We start from the raw sequence: 11,285 nt of genomic DNA on the forward strand, positions 1-11,285 counted from the left end.
ATATGTTTGTCGTTTCTTTATTGTAAATAGATCGTCTTACAGCGTCTTGGATTGTTGTAATTTGTTTATACGTTTGTCATTGTTAATTGTCAATAGCTCTCTTTTATACATCTTACCTTTAATAGAAGTGCTGCACTCCTCGTTTAACTTACGTGTTTGTCATCTCGTTACGTTCCCTGGAACGAGATGAAATAATCAGAAGACACTGAACACGATAAGACTCCATCTTATGAGCGCGTGTATCACAATTTTAACGCCAAATTCAATTCTGAAACCTGCTTGTTAGTATGGCTCTAGATAGAAGGTCGAAAGATCAGACACGACCCCTTGTAGGTGTTATAGTAATGGTTTATTTCAAATGCAATAATTGCAAATATACAGTTGCCACCTAACAGCCGAAGCTGAAAAATGTAACCTTTACAAAATAACCTAAGTTACATAGGAATTTCCGAAGTTAAGGCATTCAGTCTAAAATGATAGATAGGTGGCAAATGTGATCGAAAACATTACACAGATATTCAATAAAGACAGTGGGCATTGTGTAGTAAACACATTATTGGACTTAAAAAAAGGATATTATTATGTGTTATTGTGGTAAACGGCAGAGGACATAGTTGCTGACTCTATACTTTTTATCCTTCTCAATATCTATGTCCTCAATTCACCTGCCTCCTTTGCAAGCTAAACGCAAATGAATTGCGGCTGTTTCTAATCTTATAATCGCTTTAGATTGTAATCTTGATGGAACTAAACAAGCGTTCAGATTCAATCTACTCTATTCATGATGATTCTACCTCGCCTCGACAGCTTTAGAGAAATCCGATCACGTTTTTCTAAGCAAGGTTTGATACATCGATTATCGTTCTACAAACAAACAGCGAGACGTCAGATATAGTAGAAAGTTTATTGCAAATACATGCCCGAGGGCTAATTGCATTTATATAATAACAACGTAAGAAAGATAATACAGTGGTATGTGAGACTATATCTACGTCCGTAACATTATACTATATTCTACAACATACATGGTACTAGCTATAGTTTTACTGGGTTTGACTTAAAATTTCAAGGCACTCAATGCAATTTCAGGGCGGCAAAACTAAGTATTCTGAATAAGGCAATCTGCATGATACTGACACATACTGTCCCACATTAGCACATTTGAATTAGAATTTCATACTTTGGGCATTTAAAACTGCAAAAACAAGCCCCAAAATTAGTCCTATATTTTCTGGGCGGTACCCTTAAAACCAATCCAGGTCCTTCGAATAGCCGTTTTTCGTCAGAATTTCGGAATTTTTTGCTCCATGAATGTCGATATACATTGAGACAGTGCTGTTTAAACTTAGAATGTAGATAAGTGACTAGTTATGGAATATTGACTTTGAAAAATCTGGTTTCTAATCCCTAAAAACTGTAATGGATGTGTTTAAGAAGCCTTATGTTCTAATTTACAACACAGTCTTGGCAAAACGCCGTGCAGTGAGTTTCGATTAAAGTGTGTTTCCCCTTGGGGTAAGGTGTCGTCTTGGAACGTTGTGTCTGTTGTTTTTCATCCTCTGGAGGCAGCTATATAAGTTATAACGTAATTCACTGCCCCCTCTAGGACGGTTTTAAGTTGCGTTTTTGTCAATATAAGTCTTATTCATATTCTTAAGTCGTTTTAAAAGAAACATTGTACTTAGGGGATTCTGGTTTCTGTGTTTCGTGATGGGAATTCCTAAGATAAAGAGCTAAATTGTTTGGATCACGTCAGTATAATGTACTGCACCTGCGCGAAACCCGTAATGTATGGTGCATAGCACTTCGGCAGAACGTCTCGTTTAAAGTAGTATTCTAGATCTCGTACGTAATTAATGGTAATATTCAGTCCATAGTTTTCAAATTTTTTATCATAAAAGATATCGTCTTCAACAGACAAAAATTCCTGATGTAACGGTGACCAAACGTCTGACAAAAACCATGAAAAATCCGGTTTTCAGGCAGGCGCAGTTCCTTCGACGACGTGCTCTATTTGCATATTTGCATATTTGCGAGATCTCAGGTTTAAGTGACTTCAAATATTCATTTCTATGTAGAAATTTATTCTGGGTACAAATTATGCACATTAACCCGAAAGATTTGATTGATGTCGTAATTCGCTCTTGATTTGAATTACATTGATATAAAAGTATAATTCAGGTTTCATTGAGTAACCCCTGGATTAAAAAAGGAAGTCGTATTTCATATAGATATGGGCGTAATGCCACATGAGTTCTGTTGATATGAAAATGGTTGATACGTTACACATAACAAATGATAGTGGGACCCAAAGCGAAACAATATTAAGGTCGCTGGAGATCTGCCAACTGCTCTTGAGGAAGTATTTTAAAATCAAAGTAAGCAACATTCAACCTTCCATCATCAGACGAACTCTTGAACACGGGTGTCATATAATTGGATATTATATCACGAAGTGTAATTAGTGGGTAATCAACGAGTAGGCTTTTCTTGCAAGCTGTTTAATTCTACCTAATTAAAAAAGACTTGATCGGGCTCCCAGGCACACATTAGCACGTAAACAAGCACATCTGTCGATATACAAAATGTCTGCTGTCATTATTACTTAGTATTTGATGGTATTTCACCCAATGCAATTTTAGTACGAAAAAACAAAAAAAAAGAAATATTTTGGATGAGAAAATCTGTCTAGGATTAACATTTACTGGGATTTCTTAGCACATTTCGTCTGTGTATATGTATATGAGGCGTTGGAAATAGCCCCAAATAAGCTACGTGATTCGTCTATTTATTCTGGGGGTACCGCCTACATATAGCTGCAAGCAGCCTATATATACAATGTATATAGCTATGACATCTACAGTGAAAGAATGACCAGAAGATTTACCTTAAAATTCCACAGTTTTGCTGCCCTGAAATTGCTTCAGATTCCTTTAACAACTGTTGGTTTGACCATTTTGACAATTTACCTGTAGCACAACCCGAATAAGAGTAGTACTAGTGTTTTGTAGTCGACAGTGTCTCCAGCAGCCTCAATTATTAACCAAAAAGGCCAATGACCTGAACCAGACTGTCTGTTACCATGGTTGGGTTACATCATGTTGCAATTTTATAGCAGGAGGGATTTAGACTCCTGTCTGACCATATATACGAATGTGTTTGAGTAAGAATTAACAGAGCAGACCTTATGCGAAGGTGAACATTATGCATTTGCTTTGCAAATGTTACCTTTCTAGTTAAAGTTATGAGTAACGTTAATAACAGCTCAAAATAACCAAACAACCTGCTGGAGAAAATTCAGTCTGCCCGCACCGCGTACCGCCCTATCAGCCCCGATCTGTCACGATTCATATATGACCACAATAAAAGCACATAGACTGAAGTGACCCGCAGGGATCCCCGTAATGTGCTGTTTGCCCCGATACGCTTGCTCCAATACCTCTTCACTAATCCGATAATGTATGTTTAGAAAATTTATCCCTCTAAGATCAGTCGTAGAGGACCATTCTGCGTAGAGACTTCCCGCGGACGCACTTAGATCTACTTGACCTGGATTGATCTGCACTCTAGATGTACTAAGCACGGGCCACCAGGCCGGTATATCGTGCTGGCATGACACGCTGTAACATAATGTAGACCCATATAATGAGACACAGGATCATCAACTGTATAAAATAATTGTTTGAGAGTAAATAGAACACGACAGTGGTCTTTTGGGAACATGCATTATTGACCAGAATGTTGCTTTCAGCGTTTTTTTTTACCTGTCTGCCTTTTGCACCAAATGTATGTAGGCAGGGCGGCATTTGGGTTTGTTAAAGTAATGCTGGCAGTGTGTCGTAAACAATATCGACATTACATTAACAGATGTCATTGGTGTCATTAAAGGTAGAGAACACAATTTCTCCCTACAGACACCGGCGTATTTTCTAAACCCTATACCTAGTAACACCCACCTAACTTCAACTAAATCTGTAAAAAGGTGTTAAGTCCTTGCTATAGCTACATAATCGTATTTCCCTTTTTGTATACAGCCAAACCTACAAGCAAGACGCCAAGCTACGGTGGCATCAACACTATGAGAAAGTCCTTGGGGAAGAAAGGTAATGTAGGACAGTGTCAGTTCTCTTTCATATCATAGATAACAGAAGTTATGCAAGGGAAAGGGGGGCTTATCCATCACTATTTATCAAGGAGGACAGGTAATAGCCTGTGAGCTAAGCCTCGCTGTGTGCGGACCAGGGGAGTCATGAATCACACGGCTGCCGGTGTCACTTTTCAGGACACGGCGTAACTCCGCACCACTAAACCTGCCGTAATCACGGTCGTGCCGTAAGAAATCTCTGCCTTTTATTTCATGTGTTTGCGGTACAGAGAGGAGATACGCACGCGCGATGTACGCCTACCGTCCGCGGGAAGATAACGAACTGCGCCTGGAGACTGATGACGTCATCGAGGTGCTGGAGGGGGAAGATGGCGGCTGGTGCCTGGGTTACCTGAGGGGCAGGATAGGCCTGTTCCCCTCCAACTACGTCAAGTTTATCTCCTCAAGCGAAGGTAAGACTCTTACAGGACGATCAATGGCGTTTTATCTCTTTGTTCTCTCACGCCTGGTTCGAGAAATCCCCGATGAAAACCGACAATGGAAGCATTACCAGGTCGATTATATCAAAGAATGCTGATGGTTCTTGGGAAGCGTTCACATCTATTTGACTTGGCAGTCCAGGAGAAACTTACCGGCGCAGAACCAATCTCTGTAGACAAGGGAAGCTGATACCGTTAATTCCGACTTTCCATTGAAGTCTAGTCCTGTAGAATCGATCGGGATGTCGGTTCGTTACTACCAGGAATAAATGAATACTTCGGCTTGACTTCACTCGGAGGGCTTCCACGTCTAATTACATCTGGTGAATGTCGCTTAACCCTCTACACCCTGGTCTATAAGGTTCACATCGATCGCCACCTTTTGACTTTTCCTATCGCCGTGCCTGTTGCTTATCTATTGATTGTGTGTTGATTAAACTGCCGGGGGATAAGAAGTCAATAAACTTTTTCAACATCTTTTTTCCAGTGTTGGCCATGAAGGCCGGAGGACCTTGCCAAACCCTAGCCCTACAGGAGTCCGTAGGGTCAAAACGGAGCATCTGATAAACATGCTGATTACACGGGAGCGTTTTCTGGATGGGGCACTATCTTCTGACTGGCTGAGTGGGTTTGGTGTACATATTATAACACTGGATCTGGGGCAACGGGATCCCACAGAATCTGCTTGAAGATCTGGAAAATCATCGAGGAAAAACTTGGCGATCATCTCTGCCAGATCTAGCAAGATCCGGAGACTAGGGATGAAGTGTTGATGTTTAGTCATTTTTACGGAACTGACACGAAAGGATGTTTCTTCACGGCACCACCGTAGTATAATCGCCATATCGTACTGAACATTGGCCTTGGAATATATCTAGGATTCATCTTTCATGGCAACGGGATCCTCGACGGAATCCAATACATTTTCGTCTCACTGCATTTGCTACGAAGACTGGTTGTCTCTTGTGTAGATAAAATACACGGACGGACACAGAAGATGAGTTAGCTATCTTATCTAGGAGCGTCAGTAGCCGATGGTAAATGGTACCTGTCCTATGTGAAGCTGTCCATAGAATAGAAAACGCCATCAGATACTTTAATTTCGCCCAGGAATCGATTTTGCACATCCTCGTATTTGGAAACGTCACGAAAAGAAGCCCACAAAGTAGTCGTGTTGACGTATAGAGTAACTATGAAAGTCTTAACTACTAAAATGCTACGTATTTTCTGTATATACTACCTATTTGTACTGTACGGTATCAACGTTTATATCACTGACTGTTGTTATCTTATCATATTGTAGCAGGTAGCGATAAATTTCTGTAATCTGATTTATCTCTGAGGCGATAAGCTTACTTTTCCTGAGCAAGATAAATAGAGCAAGATTTTATCTCCTCTTTGACGAAACGTTTTACTTTGTCCGAAGTTATTTTTTGTTCCGGAAGGACACAGAAAGACAGTGTGTGACACTACACGATTCGTTTCTTCGGAAAAAGACAAACGTGGTTCCTCAGGGCAGCTTCGTCGAACCACTTAAGCATGATACTATTGATCGTTCCGCCATGTGGGAGGGCTCCGGGCGGCCATCCACAGTCATTCCTTTCTGACAAGTTCCTTGTCTTATCGCACGAGCCAAGGTTTTTACCCTGGAGTTGGTTTTTTGGGGTAGTAAGACACAGATATCCGAGAAGCCTTCTATTTGTTCTGCCGCCCTGAAATGCAACCATACGTCTTGTCGATACGGTAATGCCAGTCCTTTGACCTGAGTACAACATCTGATCAGTGTAACATCTGGTAGACTTTACCAGTTGCAGGGTGATCTTTTCGGAGATGAGGAGAGATTTTTGTCCTTTTACAACGTGTTCTGATCTCTACTGGGATTATTTTCCTAGTACATAATGTTTGCCGACGTGAGCAAAATCTGAAGTCGATTCTATCTTTGCATGTACAGCGTCGTAGCAGTTATCACAAGCACACTCACAAGCCAGGACAAGATGTGATAACAAAAGGTCGGGCGACACTCTACAGAATTTACAATACCAGTAGACATTGAGATTGAGGAGGCATAACACAAATCCACAACCGAAGAAATGCTTTAAGACAGCCGTGCCTTTAAGTATTGGTGCTGAGACAAATCAATTTGAACAGACTCAATACAAGATTAACAATTCGGAACAGAATTATGCCGTCGTCCATTCAATCGCTTTGTGGAGACATGTCATCTACGGGTCTATGTTTGGCTGCCTGCCCGCGTCAGGTCGTTTTAGAGGAAAGAATTGGAGTAATGAGTAAGTATTCAGCACGGTCTATTCAGAGCGGTCCCTCCGTAATACCATTATCACAGCCCTGGAGGGCGTGCCTCACCGCACGGTCCTGGATAATGATGTTAGTAGCACAGGTTCTCCGGGTGCACCTCTCCCCTAAAACAGCTGAATAGACCTTCCGTCTGCAGGACCAGCTGCCCATTTCTGATAAAGACAAGTCCCTCGCGAGCGCTTATATCGGAATAAATGTGTAGCATTAGACTGGAGAAATCCTGACCTTATATCTCAATGTTTGAAGATAGGAATGAAAAACTGTAGGGCGTATAAAAACAACTGTAAATCTTAAACAGAAACGTTTTAAAACTTTACTACTATACTTTAGGTTTTTTTGTCTACTTTGTTGTTTGTGAGCCAGATGTACCGGTAGTAAGACTACATAGGTCTGCAGACTGCTTCGGGTGGATGTCCTGTGTCATTTGTTGTGTGCCTCGAGCGAATGTGCTTCGACATGATTGACCACATGAGGCCAAAGGTAAAAGCAGTAAAAGGAAGTCTTACTCTTTAATTTAAGACAGGACATTCAGAGGGGACGCTAATATATTACTCCCTATATATACATAACAGAAAGTACCAAGTTCAAATATTCACATATCAAACACACGGTCTATGGCTGTACATGCAGGCTGGCTATAACTACCTTATGCCGTATGACATTCAACAGGCAAATAGAAGAAAACCTTGCCAGTTATAAGTTCTTCCTTAAACAAGTAATTCTTATAGACACGTTTTATAACGCTGGCGTACATGCATACAACGCTTTAGAGGCTTGATTTTCATACCTATCTAAAGCTGACAATATCCTTAGTTTATTGAAATTGCAACCCAGCAATACAGTAGCAACTCAAGCATCCTAGCGCTGATATTAACGCCGCACATCCCATAAAATACACCTGCATATCTCGCTATAGGATATGATATACGACAGATTTATCGATATACCCCTACAACCCTGTCTGGAAGAGTAATTGTGTGGAATATGCTGTGAACATGGATCCCCATCATGCTTTTAGCTGGGGGAGGGGGGAATGGATGTTTTTGGACTCCCTATACTGAAAATAACTGGACTCCCTACTTTTTGGTAAGAAAGCCTAAACACACCCTATTTTTCCACTCCCAACCCCCGCCATGCACACATGCCTCCCTTTAGCCTTCTTATAAATGCAAAAATGATGCTTTAACGTAGGAAAAAAACTTGGCTGCGGCCTGTATTCCTTAAAATTTGCACCTCAAAATGCAGTAGTGTTTGAGAGCATTACTAATTTCAAAAAAGCCCCCGGCCCCATGCACACATGCCTCCCTGTAACCTTACTATAAATTAAAAAATGATATCGTAACGAAGAAAAAAAAACTTAGCTGCGGCCTGTATTCCTTAAAATTTGCGCCTCAAAATGCAGTAGTGTTTGAGAGCGTTACGAATTTCAAAAAAGCCCCCGGCCCCATGCACACATGCCTCCCTGTAGCCTTACTATAAATTAAAAAATGATATCGTAACGAAGAAAAAAAACTTGTCTGCAGCCTGTATTCCTCAAAATTTGCACCTCCTTGAGAGCATTATTTAAAAAAACTCTAAAAAGCTTGTGCCTGTGCCACTTGCCACTGCGCATAGCATACAATAAAGATAATGGACATCCAACAAAAAAATCCTAGCTAAAAGCCTGATCCCCCATGACTGATCAAGGTTAGATATGGACGACGTCGTTTGCTAAACCTGGATGTGACTCCCGCCTAACCAGACTGTTTACTTCTTGTTAAGCACGACTCCTGTCATGGTTTAATCACCCTAGAGACCCTACACCTATTGGATGGGGCGAGAGGAATACGTTAGCATCGTTAGTGCTGCCTCCTATCGTTACACCTTTATTGGGAACTGGGGATTCGACAAGGAATATTCTCTATATTGATGCAACATGGCCTCCCACCCGGCTGGTGCCCTGTGAATGTCAGGTCAGATCGTTACTAGCCTGGTGCTCAGTCTAGTCGTGGTTGGGGCGGGTTCTCTTCGGGGCTGCAGAAGCTCTTCCCCGCCCAACTCAGCTAGGTCCCCCGGTAGGTTTTGCACGATGGAAGTTTATATTTTAATTCGTGGTGGGGCTAATCAAATCCTGGCGTGCAAAACACCTACAGGCGTAACACTCCTACCGGCCAATCTGTTGAGCTGGACGGGGGAAAACTGTTAGAGCCCCGAGGACAGTCTGCCCCAACCACGATAGACTGGATACCAGGTTAAACTCCTACAGGTGTAACACTCCTACCGGGCCGTCTGTTGAGTTGGGCGGGGGAAACTATTAGAGCCCCGAAGACAGCCTGCCCCAACCACGATTGACTGGATGCCAGGCTAGACCGATCATTATAGTCTTACACTGAATGGCTGACTTTTGACAGCAGACGCGTAGACCTGATTTAAATCCAATCAGAGTGATCGGCATCGGGAATGCCTGCCTGTCACATCGCTCACAATAGGGGCTTAGAAAGAAGCTACATATGTTCTGTACAACCACGAAGCGCAGATAAAGATATTATCGGCTTTTCCATTCCATAGATGTAAGCCCTGTCTCGCTATATCTCCCTTAGCCTAACAAAGGAGGACATTTGCTGGGTATTGTGTACATGAGTACAAATGGCGCTCTTGTAATGATGCCCTAAACCGTTTTGTCAGACAATGGCGTTCTCTTGTCTTTCGCAGAAGACTAGTACTTCGTATATTTCATTGTTCCGTCTTGTATGCAGTTAAGTACAGGGTCTTACCTTATCTGTATCTCTGTAAGGAGTAGTTTCGGAGGCTTTGAGGCGCCTTTGTAATTAGTAAAAGTGCTGCTATAAGACTTTAAGAAGGGCCTCGAGCTTGAGGAATCCACCATCTGAGTAAAACCACTTCGCACTTAATCTTCTCCTTCGCCTCTGGTAGTGCTTCGGCAGAACTTAACGACTTGCCGGCATGTTGAACAGATGAACGACTTTTACGGCGGCATCAAGGACAGATGTTTAAAAGGACATCAAGTTTCACGCCATGCCTGGTACAATCGCCGCCTTGGGACTGACGGTTTTCATTACGATAGAGCTTTTATATTTCCAGCGAGAGCCAGGGAGAGGTTTTTAATTTCCTTCGCCGATTCAAAGTTATCACAGATTTGTATGTAACTATATAAACGTGACCTTTACCTGCTCGACCTTGTTTCATTTTTACAACACGCGCTCGAACATATACATCACTACTTTTACATCAGTGCAACATACGCTAACCAAGTAATGGGATGGCTAAGCACACACTAATGGCAGATGGGAAAACCGGAGGGACGGAAGGGTGGTGAGTTATCAATTTAGACCAAGAATAGCATGCTTATCTCAACACATGATGGCCCCTAATGATCGCCCTATGGGTATAAAATCTACTAATCGATTGACAAACTAGAGAAAAGGGCTGCAGATGGAGTAATTTCGGGCTTGCAAATCTAAGCTGTTATGTCACTGTGAGAACATGGCTTGCCAGAACGTTCGCTTTCTATTTTTTTTTATTTCCAACATGCAAAAATACAATACATAGTGGTGACGCACTCAAGCAAATGCTTATATTCACGTCACCACTAGACATAAAATAAAAGTTACATCACAAACCATGGGTATCGTCCAGGTAACAAGAGAACAGAGTTTAGCTATTAAGATATTATAAATGAATACAGAAGTATAAATCAGTTGTTAAATCGCTTAGACTCAGAAAGATATAGCTGTGTAATAATGAGTATTTGAGAGTTGACTTAAGATGAAAGTAAAGGTGGTCAATTAATTTTCTATTTGAAGAAGAGGAGATCATGGTACAGGTAATTGATGATAAAAGGCAAATGAAGAATACCCCACTTACGAAGTTTGAAAAGGAAGATATCTTCTGCAGCGTAATAATTTGAAGGGAAACAGAATCAAACCATTGAAACCAGAAAATCCCTAAAATCTCCTGATTGATGAAGTAGGAAAAAGTCGAGGCGCCACCCGATTAGGGTACGAGAGATCCCATTAAAAACCCTCTCAAGTCCGGACGTGAACAAGTCAGTTATGAATAACCCAGTGCACGCGGACTAGCCGAGCCCCGTATGATTGGACTGATGGATAGACTTTGCTTGGATTCTGGGGACCTCGGGAGATTGGACAACAAATCAGCCGTGGCCATTAACGGTCTGTGGCATTTTCACGGCGAGCGAGTGCAAATAGTCCGGACATAAATGTCACCCGGGAAAGGTCTCCTCCGATTCCGGCCGCCTCCTACACACAGCCCGGCCCTGATGTAAACAGGGTTACACACCGATAGACTTGGCAATTCTTCCTGGAAAGTTCATTGAAAGGCTGAGGTCTTCCGGGAATACGGTTCTCCGGCTTGTCCTCGGTTAT

At 41.9% G+C, this 11,285-nt stretch overlaps 1 protein-coding gene across 1 annotated transcript in view; it reads left to right on the forward strand.

Moving 5' to 3' along the window:
• LOC109479932 (hemicentin-1-like) overlaps positions 1-5,959 on the forward strand; it is a 30,343-nt gene extending 24,384 nt beyond the window's left edge. Inside the window, exons 6-8 of the mRNA XM_019782004.1 lie at positions 4,035-4,103; positions 4,375-4,557; positions 5,072-5,959. Coding sequence (XP_019637563.1) covers positions 4,035-4,103; positions 4,375-4,557; positions 5,072-5,148 — 329 coding nt within the window. The 3' untranslated portion in view covers positions 5,149-5,959. The remainder of the gene's footprint in view (positions 1-4,034; positions 4,104-4,374; positions 4,558-5,071) is intronic.
• Positions 5,960-11,285: the final 5,326 nt, after the last annotated feature.

Source organism: Branchiostoma belcheri, unplaced genomic scaffold (assembly GCF_001625305.1).
Source record: "Branchiostoma belcheri isolate BF01 breed outbred unplaced genomic scaffold, Haploidv18h27 scaffold5, whole genome shotgun sequence".
Lineage (NCBI taxonomy): Eukaryota > Metazoa > Chordata > Leptocardii > Amphioxiformes > Branchiostomatidae > Branchiostoma > Branchiostoma belcheri.